Source organism: Chelon labrosus (assembly GCF_963514085.1).
Source record: "Chelon labrosus genome assembly, chromosome: 6".
NCBI lineage: Eukaryota > Metazoa > Chordata > Actinopteri > Mugiliformes > Mugilidae > Chelon > Chelon labrosus.
The window spans coordinates 28,671,911-28,686,437 of NC_140342.1; the positions used below are offsets into that span (position 1 = coordinate 28,671,911).

The 14,527-nt window shown below is 40.8% G+C and overlaps 1 protein-coding gene across 1 annotated transcript; it reads left to right on the top strand.

The window, feature by feature from the left end:
* Positions 1–6,752: 6,752 nt before the first annotated feature.
* Positions 6,753–10,607, top strand: LOC311488946 (verrucotoxin subunit beta-like; the record flags this gene model as incomplete). The annotated part of the gene is made up of 3 exons (XM_084545815.1): positions 6,753–6,831; positions 7,147–9,067; positions 10,427–10,607. 3 exons carry the CDS (start codon positions 6,753–6,755, stop codon positions 10,605–10,607), a joined length of 2,181 nt encoding a protein of 726 aa, XP_084401941.1.
* Between the last annotated feature and the right edge of the window lie 3,920 nt (positions 10,608–14,527).

Below are 14,527 nucleotides of genomic sequence, written 5' to 3' on the forward strand. Positions count from 1 at the left end.
GGTGAATAAAGGCTGGCGCTTCCTGACCAATGGCTGGACGGCGTCTCGCCTTCAACTATCCTTCAACTCCTCTTGGACGCGATCAACATCTTCCAGGCAGTCCGCAGACTGACGAGAAGAAACTGCTGGTTGCTATCAGTGGATTATCTCGTCAACTTAATCGAGTTGCTGCCGAGATGAATGAGCAGTTAACTCAACTCAGCGATATGGTAAACTCCAGGTTGCTGTTCACAGAGGATACGTTGGCTGCTCTGGAGTCGAAAAACTGTGCGGGAGAGACTGACTCTAGGAAGAGAAGATGGGTGCACAATCAAGACTGCGGTAAGAAAATGTTCGATGACTGCTAGCTAAGCTAAAAGTATCCTAGCCTAAAACCAAAGCTAAGAGTAGCCTAGTAGCCTTGCAAAAGAACAAGTGAGCAAAACCAGTGAAAGTTGCTTTATTAAAGTGTATTTTTCTGTCTTGTAATTTACAGGAAGCAGTAAATTACTGCTACGCCGTCTTCACAACTCAGAGACCAATCGCATGCGCTACGAACCGGAGCAAGGGTAAGATTTAAGCTTAAATAATATGCTTATTAACTTATTTACTGTTTCCCCTTCCTTGTTTAATGTTACTGTGGCTTACGTTTGATTTTTATTCATACCACTCTCATTTAATTGTTTTCCAGCCGCCTGTAAGACCTACTACGAGACAGTAGGGCCTACGCAGGAACTTCACATATAACCAGCATGAATTTGCATCGCAGGCGGAGGTCGAGAAGAAAGAGGGTAAGACTATTTGGTGACTATTTTTCTGGTGCATTGATAGATGTGTTGTGTTCATATGCAGTGCATCGCACAGTACTGTTTGTCTTCATTGTTTTTTACAGCTGTTGGAAGCGAGACAGAGTGTGCTAGCCGAGGACGACGTTGAACTCTGGAAGTCCGCCACCGTAGACCTGATGTCTGATGAGGAAGACGGCGTTGTTGGCGGGGTGTCTGGATGGATTCTGAACTCTGTGCCACGCTGCAGTCCCGTTTAGAGGCGACTCCGAAGTACAGAGTCACGCACCATAGGCGTCAGCAAAATGGGCCTCCCTCGGAGAGAACGCCGCCAGCAAACAGCCAGGTAACAGAGCTGTAACTTTTGGGCTGCTTGTGAGCTACCCATATGTTGTGTGGGCACCTCACTTTGTACATAGTTGTGTGTTTGTTCTGATAAAGCGCTTCCTTTAATAAAGCTCTTTCTTTGCTTAAACATGTTCCTGGCAAATGTTCTTTTCCTCAATAAATGTATTCATGTCCTTGATGGTAATAATAGTGTAGTAGCCTAGGATAACAATGACATGAATATACAGCATAATAACATATCATATAAATAAAGTAATAAATAAATATATATATAAATTATTTTATCATTGAGGTTTACATTTATTATGAGCCGGTGTGACCAATGTGACAGATCTGCCAACCAATCACGAGTGATTTTACTCGTTTGAAAGTTGTGGTTTCATCCAATACTGTGTAAGGACATTCAAGCCTGACCTGACCAGGCGCGTTTTCTCTGCCAATCATGAGTGATTTTACTTGTTTGAAAGTTGTGGTTTCATCCAATACTGTGTAAGGACATTCAAGCCTGACCTGACCAGGCGCGTTTTCTCTGCCAATCATGAGTGATTTTACTCGTTTGAAAGTTGTGGTTTCATCCAATACTGTGTAAGGACATTCAAGCCAGACCTGGCCAGGCACGGTTTCGCTGCATTCATATGCTAATTAGAACCATTAGCGAGATCTCACACGTCACGTCATGGTATGTTAACGACAATTTGTGGCACAGACAAACCCGACGTTCGCGGGTTGCAAATTGTCATTAACTGCCGAAAATTAGGGAGATCTCTGGGCGTTTACGGGGACGAAAATCACACTTTTCACCCAGTGAGTGTGATCCACTGCACCACTAAATATAAGACAACAGGTGATATCATTTTTTATAAAACATATATAATTTAACAAATATAGTCAGAATTAATTTGACTTGTAAAGAGCATAGCAGGGAAACATTCATGTCATTTTCAGACAATTATATGAAAACAAAGTTATAACAGTTTACATTTTGTGTCAAATTGACCTGAAGACAACAGGAAGGTTCAAATCTATGTGACGATCTTTCATCCTCAGAAAGTTGTAAAGAGTGAATGTAGACGTTTCTATCAGTACATACATGAGGACACTCACTAGGTAAAAGGAAGTATATTAACTAGTGGGGAGGAAAAGAGATATAAAAAGTGTTTTACTACTCTGTTGATTGGTGTGTGACTCTGAAAAATGAGAATTCATGTCTCCTTAAAGGATCAGATTATTAATTTATAACTATATATATATTATTTGGAGGAGGAGTGGAGAGATAGAAGAGTGTTGATGAGTTTAAAATAATGTCAGACATTCATTTTATAACAGTTCATTTGTGTAATTTACATTACCTTAGTTAATATGTTTTATTTGATTTAATGCTCAGGCATTCATGTTCACATGTGTGTTGCTAAAGTCCAGGGAAGAGGAGACTTCCAGTGTTTGGTTTGGTTTTGGAGGGAGAGCAAGAGTGGGATCTGGAAACACATGGATGGAGACTGGGAGTGGGAACGTTGTTCTGTTTGGATCCTCACTAAAGGTTATGAGGAAGAGCTCTAGTTTGGATGCTGCTATCAAAGCAACGCAACATTTCCAACATATTTAGTGTTTACTACATAACTGTGTATGTGTTATTTCATAGTCTTGGTGTCTTCAGTGCAGAAAGTAACAGATGAAAACAAAAAGGAACACATCACTTAGATCCCAAACCCATTGTCCTTGAAGCTTTTTCCACCCATGGTAGTGAACAGTGGGTGACCCTCCAGTCCTGGGACCCTTTCTCACATAAGGCCAGCTGCCCCAGCACAAACAGAAAGTACAACAGAGGCTGTTCTATTTGTAGACCTTTGGTCATATAAAACTGTATATGACCAAAACGACCTTTGAGTTGGTCTGTGTTGATGCTGATTAACAAGACCTTTGGTCATTTATTTTAATGTGTAACTAAACTACTGTGACCAAGTCATTTCCCTTGTGGATGATTAAAGTCTATCAAAGTCTAAGTCGTCTAAGTCTGTGTTACGACTGGCCTAGGGAAAACCAGTACATAACACTAACAATGACTCTCCCCTTCTCCCTGCTCCCACAGAAGAACCAGTGGTCCACAAAAGTTTGCAGTTCATAATGAATTTATTCTTGCCGTTGTTATATTCAGGGTGAGCAATGCCCAAAATAACAAACAAAACAACTAACCAACATAAAATCTAACTAACTACCAAACAAAATCAATGAAATAAAATACAGGAGTTCTTACCTAACTCCCTAACACCAAAACATGAGAAAAAGAGTTTAAACAAAAACAGGCTTCTCACCCCTACTCGGCCAAACTGCAATAAACACAATAAACTGAACAGTACTGGATCATTTTTGTGTGTCGTGTGGTTCAGCTCTGGCTCAGGTCGCAGGAAGAGAGGAGAGCCCCTGGCTTCTCCAACAAAGGCCTTTTAAAAGTTGGTTCAACCAGACTCCTCCAATCACGGCCCGGCTCACAGGAAGCTGAAAAGAGAAAAATGGAAAAACAGAACCCCCTACAGGCAGGGAGGGCATTTATACAAATACATGACTCACAGTCATAACAGTCTGACAGAATTATTGGAAAATCTTAAAGAGCAGAATCATCAGTTATTACAACTGACTATGGAGGGAACATGAGACTGTAGTTATTAGCACATCACATGAAGGTGGAGGATCTTGTAAATCAGCATCGACAAAGACCAACTCAAATAAATATTTCAGTCTTTATCAGGTCAGAGAACTCTTCCTCATAACATTATTAACATGTACGTTGATAAGTGTGTGTGTGTGTGTGTGTGTGTGTGTTCTATATAAATAGATGCTACCCAGAGTAAAGTGAAGCAGATCTCCTTCCTCCTCCTTCATGATCAGAGTCAAACTGAGCAGGTAAGAGTCTGAACATCCTGAGCTGTTCATATGTTTATTACATGTGTGTTATATGTAACAGACTCTGTAAATGTTGTCAGTGGATCTGCACCTCAAGACCATCAGCAGCTTTACTGTCCAACAAATCAGTGTCAGTAACTAAAGTCCACATTAGAGCAGACTGGGAATGAAACTAGAGAGAATGAATTCAGCTGGCTGTAAATTCTACTGTCTGTCAACATGATTCCTGCTTTTTGTTGTTAACACAGAAGACATCAGTGGACGTCACACTGGACCCTTCACTGCCACACTAATGTGTTCATCTGTAGAGGATAAAGACATAAAGACGTAAGTGATAGATTCTGTTTTACTACTTTTCATAACTCAGCTTCTGTCTTGTTGCCTGGAGGGCTCTCTTTTCCTGATCATGGTCATGTCTGCATTTTAATGAGGGCGCTAGGCTAGCACCCAATGATATTAGCTACCGGCTATCTGGGCTGGCTGGTACCACAGACTGTATGGCTGGGATGAACAGTGGACCCGATCCCGATGCAATGGAGGCTGGATGTCGTGCTGTAACTACATCCATCTGATGCATCTTGCATCAGATGTAACAGCATAACAGCATACACGTGATACCCACTCAGTGCCATGACTGAACACCGGCCCAAAATTAATAAATAAATAAAAATTATAATTGAACACCGGCCCGAAAGTCAGACCGGCCCACCGGGAATTGTCCCGGTCCTCCCGATTAGCCACTCCGGGCCTGCTTGTGTTCCTCCTGGAGGATATCAATAGTTTCTTTTCCTTGAAAGCATTAAATAGTTCTGAGGATACATTGTGTCTGTTTTATTATCCTGGCCTCTGTGGATCATCCCACAGATACTTGATCAGTTTGGGATCTAGTGAATTTGGAGGCCAGGTCAACACCTTGTGCTGTTCTTCATGTTTTTTTTTAGTTGTTCCTAAAGTGTTTTTGTGTGTGTGTTTTGGGCTGCTGCCATCAAGGAGTGTCATTGCTATGGGGTGGGGGTGCCTGGTCTGGTCTAGGTGGGTGCTACATGTCTAAGTAACATCCACACCAATGAATGCCAGGTCCAGAAGTTTCCCAGCAGAACACTGAACTGTCACAAGATGGTCAATGTTATTCACTTCCCCGTCAGTGGTCATAATGTTGTGGCTGATCAGTGTATAATTTGTCTTAACCTTGATATTACTGAAAAACAGCTGACATGACATTTTCTTTGAAAGGATGTAGGTTGGAGAAACTCTGACACAGAAAATCCTTCGTACGTTGTAAATATCCTGATAAAATGTTCACTGATCATCACTCAGCTGAGATGAGAGTATGTTCAGGGGACAGCTGCACAGTCAGGGATGAGGACAACATCTGGACTGACAGTCACTATAGGAGAGACTTTAATAGGAGACATTTAATGAAACAGCTGAGAGCATACGTGACTTAGCTGCTGCAGCATTTACACAAACATTTAGGGAACATGTATGAACTGATTCCTCCTGACTCACTATTCATTTACTGGGACGTAGCAAAGCTTAGTCCAACGTTAGCTACTGTACATAGGCCAGTGTAGTCACCTTTTGTATCTTCCCCTTCCTAAACAGAGAGGCTTCCTCATGAGTTCTCCTCATGTCAAATGTGCATTAGAGATTAAACCACCAACAACTGCAGCATCAGTGTGAAGCAGTGACTGAATATAATTCTCCAAGTCATGCTGATGATGAGCAAGTCAAGTTTATTTCTAAAGGTGCTTTGTTGTTTTTAGGAGTTTTGGAGACAGTGACTGAATCAAGAGCAGCATTCTGAAATCTCAACATCTCTTGGATCCTAAACCAGACGACAAAGAACAACCAGCAGAGGTTTGTCATAATTTATGTTCTTATCTGAATCACTCAAATCATTTCATTAGACTGGAAACCTACAGACATCAGGGACATGTTTATTCTTGTAATGCTCACTGTGACACAAACAGAACTTGAATATATCATTAGAGAAGTCAACTACCAGCTGTTAATATTATGAAAATGATGAAGAATTGTTCTGCTTGGTTGGTTTCTTATTTGAGGACAAAACACTGAGTAATAACACAGAGCTGTGTACTTTCATGGTGTCTGGAACTGAGGTTATGATCTTTTGATTCCTGATTTTTCTCTACACACAGATTAAGACCAGGAAGAAGTTCACAAAGAATCAAGACTAATCATGAGGATGGAAGATCTTCTCTGACCATGAAAAGTTTGTCTTCTTATTAGAAAAAACTCCTGGTACCAACTGACTGGACCTGTCTTAACTGTACCACAATGGCTACTGTAATTTCATAACCAAAACCAAACCATGACAGTATGTCAAAGAAGCTGGAGGTCAGTAAAGGTTTTGCTACTGCTGTTAAAGAAATTTGAGAAAGGTCTGAGTCTTTATTGTTGATATTTCTGTCTTTAACTGAATTCCCAGCAGCAAGTGTCTTTCCTATTTATTTATTAATTACAGTAATCCTCTCATATGAATAGAGTCTCATGCTCTAAGACAGGACCCAGATACTTTTCGTGTTGTCTTCAAATCGTGGTTAAACCAAAACCAGAAAACCAGTTTTTCTCTTGTTATTGTTATGGGCCTATCTATACTAACTATTCCTTCTGCATTGCTTCCACAGACAAATTAACAGATGTTGAATATCAGTTGAGTCTCAGACCTGATATCATCTGTGTTCACCAGACCAACAGATGGACCTTGAAGCCAACACAATGATAGAAGCGGCGGCACTGGGCCGGCCATTCGGCCTCGGGATGCTTTATGACTGCCGCAGAGACTCACTCATCCCTGGTAATCTCACCTCTGATTCACTGTTTGAAAATATAAACCATGAAAAAAATTCTTTTGAACAACCAAAATATTTAGTTTCCACTCATATCCATTTCCTTCCTGGTGATAAATAAAGGATTATCCTACTTTATCTTAATAGTTAGCCAGTTAAACAATGAAATAGTGCACCATTGATAAGAGCAGAGGAATACATTTACTGTGGAATGACAAATTTAGATACAGGTACATTTGTCTGAGGATTTTCATTTTGTGTCTGAGAACTATCAAAGACTTACTGGTAATAACAGGTAATTTAACCTTCATGTGATTTGGCAGGAATGACTCTGTGGGACCAGAATGAGCTGGAGAAAGATGCAAGGGAACGACCCAGCCCTAACAGTGACTTTGAGATAGTTGCATCTGAGTCAATTGAGGGTAAGTTATCAGCACTAAATGTTGATGCGTCTCTGAAAGCAAGCTTCTTTAGTGGTTTGGTAAAAGTTGGAGGATCGGCCAAATACCTGAATGATCAGAAGACCTCTAAAAAACAGGCCAGAGTGACACTGAAGTACAAAACTACAACAAAGTTCCAGGAACTGTCAATGAATCATCTTGGAAGAGGCAATGTGAAACATCCATACGTTTTTGAACAAGGCTTAGCAACTCATGTAGTCACAGGTATTCTTTATGGGGCACAAGCCTTCTTTGTGTTTGACCGTGAGGTGTCTGAAAAAGAAAATCATCAAGACATTCAGGGCAACTTGAAAGTGATGATCAACAAGATACCCTCCATTTCTATAGAGGGTGATGGTTCCCTGAAGATGGAAGATAAGGACACAGCTAATGTTGAGAAATTCTCGTGCAAATTTCTTGGAGACTTTTCTCTACCAAAAAATCCAGTGTCCTTCAAGGATGCAGTGGAGGTCTACCAAAGCCTGCCAAAACTACTGGGAGCCAACGGAGAAAATGCCGTACCAATGAAGGTCTGGCTGTTGCCACTGACAATTTTAGATTCTTCTGCTGCAAAACTGGTCCGTCAGATAAGTATCAGATTAGTTCAAGAATCACAGAGAGTCCTAGAGGACTTCATCGAGCTGGAAATGAAATGCAATGATGCACTGAGTACCACCGCTACACAGCAGTTCCCACAAGTCTGTAAAAAGATTAAAGGTTTTAAAGAAATGTGCTGTGAGTTCCAGCTGGAATTCCAACAAACTTTGTCAAAGAAGCTTCCATCAATCCGAGGAGGAGGAGAAGAGGAGTCTGAGCTGGCAGACGTGCTGAAGAGGAAACATGCTTCACCTTTTAACACTGAAGCCCTGAATGAGTGGATGGACTGTAAAGAGACAGAAATCAGCACCTTAAAATTTTTCACCAACAAGATGAAAAACACCAAGATGGTTCCTTCTAAAAGTGGTCTACAGGAGGAACTTTTTGGTTCAGAACATGCTGTGTGTTTTGTCTTCACCTCCCTGGGAAGTCCTGAACCGTACCTCTCAGCTTTATCAAACTACTTAAAGGGATCAAACCAACCAGACGCGTCTCAACAACCACACATTTATGACACAGAGAAGGAACAATGGTTCCTTTCAAAGGAAGCAGCAGATGAAATGAGGATGAAGGTAAAGCTCTTCAGTGATTTTGCAGAGGCCAATGAGGAGAACAAGAACGTGAAGTTCCTGACAGTGGGTTTAACCAACGAGAGACAGAAAGGTTCAAGCATCTACCTATATAAAGAAGGCTTTCCTGTCAGTGAGAACTTTGAGCCGCCTTCAAAGCCTGAAACTGTGACAGCAGGAGACATCAACCACAACAGTGTGACCCTGAAGATTTCTCCTCCCAGATATGGAGCAGAGAACATCACCTCCTACTCTGTTGAGTTCTGTGTCCGTGGAGAAGATGAATGGCAACAGAAGAGCCAATCAAGAGCTGAAGAAGTCACAGTGAGTGATCTGAAGCCAAACACAGAGTATGTGTTCAGATGTAGAGCAGTGACCTCAGCAGGAGTCGGGCCAGCCAGTGAAGTCAGTGATTTCATTAAAACGTTACCTTGCAGCCCTCCTGGAAAACCTCAGGTTGAACCATCCTCCTCTGAGATATCAGTTAGCTGGGAGAGACCTGCTGAGATTGGACAGGATGTCCAGATACTGAGCTACATTGTGGAGTACGCAGAAACAGATAACAGTTTAAAAGAGGAAGATGTCCAGTGGCAGCAAACAATATCAAGAGGTGAAAAGGCGATCATTTCAAGGCTTCGGTCAGTGACAGAATATACAGTCAGGGTCAGATGTGATTGTGGTATAGCTGGTAGGAGCAAGGAAAGCATCACTGTTAGTGTCTGGACAACAAAGTGTAAAGTTGCAGCAGGAGCCAGGCCAGCCAGCGTAGTCAGTGGTTTCATTAAAACGTTATCTTACATCAGTGATAGTGGTGTAGCTGGCAGAAGTAACAAAAGCATCATATATCATCCAGAGAAGCTGGAGGTCAGTAAAACACTTGCTGATGCTGTTAAAGAAAAAAGCATCCTGATGAAATCTGAGAAAGGGTCTCTCTCTGTTTATAAGATTCCCCTGAAAGAACAACGAACCAATATATATGGTTGCAGACGCTTCAGTTTTGGGGAAGACATAACAAAACAAAGCCGTACCATAATGGTTCTTGGAGCAACTGGTGCTGGGATGTCAACTCTCATCAATGGGATGATCAATTACATTCTAGATGTTAAATGGGAGGACTCATTTCGGTTTAAGTTAGTTGTTGAGGATCAGTCAAGATCACAGGCTCACAGCCAGACCTCTAACGTCACTGTGTACAACATCAACCACCAGGAGGGGTTTAACATCCCCTACTCTCTGACCATTGTGGACACTCCAGGCTTTGGAGATACCAGAGGAATAGAAAGAGACAGAGAGATCACAGAGCAGCTAAGTAATCTATTCTCTTCTAAACATGGTGTCAGTGAAATTGATGCAGTGTGTGTTGTAGCTCAGGCTTCTTTAGCACGACTCACACCAATACAGAAATATGTCTTTGACTCAGTGCTCTCAATCTTTGGCAAAGATGTGGCAGAAAACATCAGAGTTCTGGTGACATTTGCAGACGGTCAACAGCCTCCAGTTCTAGAGGCAATCAATGCTGCAGGTGTCCCATGTCCTAGAACAAAAAAGGGACTGCCACTTCACTTCAAATTCAATAATTCAGCGTTGTTTGCAGATAACAGATCTGCAACTGACAGAGAGAGTGGAGATGATGAAGATGATGAAGATGGAGGATTTGATCAGATGTTTTGGGACATGGGGATAAAAAGCATGAAGAAGTTTTTTGCTGCTTTGAATAAAGTAGAAACTAAAAGTTTGACACTGACAAAGGACGTCCTCAGAGAAAGAAAGAAGCTCGAGATTACAGTTGAAAATTTGCAGGTGAAGGTTAAAGTTGGTTTAGCCAAGCTTGAGGAAATAAAAGGGACAAATGAAAAACTTAAAGAGTTTGAGGCAGAGATCAACAGAAATATGAAGAAACCTGTTCAGACATTGATTGATAAACTGAAGGCTGAATATGATCATGTCCAGGCTGAGGTGGTGATTCTGATAAAGACATCTACTAGGTGTCTGAACAGACTGAAAGAGATAGCTCTGAAGCCAAATCCTCTCTCCACTCCAGAGTACATTGACATGCTGATTGAAGGAGAGAAAGCTGAGGCCAAACCAGGCTGGAAGAAACGAGTTCAGTCTCTGATGAGGATGAAAGAACAAGCAGAGTTCATGGCTAAAGTAGAGCAAGGAGAGAAACTTCTATAGAGTCCACACACTGACCCCAGCATTGGAATCAAGGCCAGATAAAGAAGTAGGTCAACCAAGACAAAGACTGAGACCAGGACCAGAATGATCTCTACTGAGAAATCAGAAACCTGGTCAATGAAGAGACTGATACCAACCAGGACTAAAACTAGATCAACAGTAACACAGACCAAGACCATTCAGAGACTGATTCCAAAGACTGAGCCCAGTCCAGATTTAGTTCAAGGTGAGACTGAGGATGTGGTCAAATAGTCCAATAGATTATGACCAGCGTCTTTTACAAACCACCTTTAATTCATAAAGACGTCGTAAAGAGAATATGATATACGTGTTTCTGAGGGTTTTTTCAGCTTCTTTAAACTGATGATGATGATGATGATGATGATGCTCCACTACTATAGTTTTTAGTTTGTAGTATAAGTTTAATCATGACTGTGTTTTGGAGATTAAATCAATTTTAAATGTACTTTCTATGAGTTTTGCTTTGTCTCTGTTTTTTTGTTTGTATGTTTTTTTCTGATTTACAACAAAGTGTGTTCTTATAAAACAGAGGGTTGAATACTTTGTGTAATTACAAGTTTCTACTTTTTAGTATCAACTGTCTTCTATATGAAACTTCCTTCTGTGATTGTCTAAAATTATTTCTATTTGAATCATGACTGTTGACAGAAATTCTACTGGTGTGATCTGAATCAAATGTGATTGACCTGTGGTTTAATGTAGCAGCTTCAACTGAACTTTGAGAAATGAATCAAATGAATAAAAGTTGTATTTCTTCCTTTCATTGTGTCTCTTGTCTTGTTGTGTAAAACTGTGAAGCTTCTTTGGAAATCCTCCAGTTAAGACTGTCTGCACACTGCAGTCATGGAAAGAAACAATGACTTCAATAATTATTGTCCAGCTTGTCTCCTCAGTTTCTAGAGAATGGTCTGAAATACAGGAGCAGGTCAGAGTTGGTTTATTTTAGTAACAGAGAGAAATTGACAGAGTTTGAGATCAGCTGACAACAATCCTTTCAAAGTGGATATTTCTGGTAGAGACAGCTACACCACCAACTGTCAACAATGTCAGGTCACTTGTCAGCAGCCTTGTAGCGTACCAGATGATAGACATGGAAACTAAGTGACTTAAAATGACACAAGTAAACTGTCCATCAAGGCTGCAGAAAGACATGACTGACATCAGGAGGGAAGTGCTTAGATATACTCGTGTGTTTTTTCTCTGGATGAATGAGGCTAAACTCAGGAGCACACATGTAGCATATAGGAGGTCTTTAGTAGTCACACTTCTAAAGAAATGCAGACACATCCCAACACATGTGACCCAGACCCTCCAAATGTGGTCAGAGATCAGATCTCTTAAATACTTCTGATCAGATTGTCCAGATCAGATCTTAAGCCAAGGTCTGGACAGGCCCTAAGATTCAAGACAGAAGGCTGCACGCTGCAATATTTAAAAAAAGAAGAGAAATAAAAGACACATTCCTGGTTCAACAGCCAGCTACTGGGGTTGTATAGAGTGCAGTATATTATTATATCAAGTGTATGAACATTGTTAGGAGCTAAAATGGATAGCTCAGTAACTCGACCAAAACAACTCCACAAGCACAAGAAATGCCAGATAACAGGTCTGTCTATACATGACCGTGGCACTAAAAGGCCATCACTCATTTTAGTTTCCACATTTATGTTTCTTTAGTGAAGTATTTCCACACACTTGATGAACCGCTGCTAGTTTGCTGCAACGACCCACTGAGCTCCTCACCTGTCTTCTAGGAGGCGTCCATGTTGTTATTGTCACATGATCAGTGACCAGTTGACATGTTCCTTAAAGGGGAACTACCGTATTTTACAACCTGGACCTTATTTCTGGCATAAAATACGATCGTTTATTCACCCATATAACTTTGGTGTCATCTGGAGTCCTTTAGAAGATATTTAGATCCAGTGGAGCGCCGTCTATATCCATATAGTGGGAGTGACTGGGGCACCCAAACACAGCCTCTAAATAACACATTATCTGCCATGAAACTCCTTCAGTTCACCAATATTTTGTTATCGTACGCTAGTGCTATTCCCCGTTGAGTCTGGAGTTACCTGTTATCATCATCCAGGGTCTGTAGATTGACCTACTAACCTCTGACCTGGATGATGTCATCTGGGGGGGAGGAGACAGGAGTCCGAGGGCTAAACCGGTTGAAGAAGGTGTTAAGCTCGTTCACACAATCCAAATTTGTCTTCAGACAACCCGCCTCTCCCCCCACAGCCCGTTATATCCTTCATTCCTGACCACACCTCCCTCATGTTCTTCTGCTGGCGTTTGGCCTCCAGCTTCCTCTGTAGGAGTCTTTACACTCCCTCAGCTTGATTTATTCTTTTATTTATTTTGTTTTGACTAAGTATGAATGATGTGGTCTTTCTATTCCTGGAGCTCATGAATGTTTTGGACTTTGGTGGGAAACCTCTCTTTCTGCTCAGTGTTCCTCACTTGGATGCATGTGGTCGTCCCGTCCACAGGGTGGCAGCACAGCATTGGCTTTAACCATATCATTCATATGTTGGAGCTGAGAACAATTGTGGATGGAGGTTCAGAGTTGGAGAGGTTGTTATAGACACACAAGAATGTCTAACAAACTAATGACAAACATGAACAAACAGAGAAATCAAAGTTAAACCATGGCCGTCCCCTTGGTGCCAGCATGCTAGCTAGTCACAATTACTGAATGAACAATTAAAACATTATTATCTTAGACCTTCAGACCAATTAAATATCAATATAAATTCATTATAAATATGGAACTGATGTAAATTAGTCGATTAATAAACATGTATAACATTTAAAAATGAATATTATTCCTTGAGTCAGACAGTATGTTCTATATTATTGGTAAGAGACTTTAAAAATATGTCAGTTTTATTTTTCTGTTTGATGAATACGTATTAATTTTAGTGAATAAAATGATTAATTTAAAAAATGTAGGACAGTTTTATGTGATTCTGCATTTTTGATGCAGGAAAAATCTTTAACTTTGTTAAAACATTATAGTGTAACATACAGAGATGTTTGGACACACCTACTCATTCAATGATTGAAAAGATAAATCTACACCTTAGAGTATGAATCATGTGGAATACATGAATGAATGAGCCAAACCTATTATTGTTAGAAGAAGACACTGACATGAGAAAAGAGCTGGAGGCAGAAAGACAGTATCACATACAGAATCATTTATTATCACATCTCAGTCACTGCAGCAATAAAATGCTGCCTTCAAATAAACACGAGTGGTACTACAGTGATACTTCAAATCTCTCTTCATATAGATTCTATAGATGCTTTACTTGAATGTGTAGCCCACTGTTACTGTTCCTCTGTAGCTTTGAAGGTGTGGTAAGCTCACTGCCTCATCCATTTCATTGAGCCAGCTCATTTCAGCTTGTTTGATTATTACAGCACTGAGTTCTCATTGGCTTTACTTCTTCCATCGTTATCTCTCCTCTGGCCTCCGAGAGCCTCAAGCTTTCTTCATTATTGTTTTTATTTCTTCAGAGCCCGAAGCTTTCATCATTGTCTCTCCTCTGGCCTCAAACTTTCCTCAAACCTTCATTGCTATCGCTCCTGTAGCCTCTGACGGCCTCAAGCTTTCACAGTTTATGTCTCTTCTGACCTCAGACTGACTTAAGCTTTCATCATTACCTTGTTTCTGGTCAAACAGCCTCAAGCTTTAATCATTGTATCTCTTCTGGCCTCAAGTTTCTCAGGAAGCAGAGACAATCAACCTCATTCCTTTGGGTGGGGGGTTTCGGGGATATGGTCTCAATTACTGTAAAGCCCTTAAATCTGATTTACCAAGATTAAAAATCTAAAAGTCAGTAAACTGCAGGTTTCTGTGTCTTCAGTTCTTGTTTCTCATACAGGCC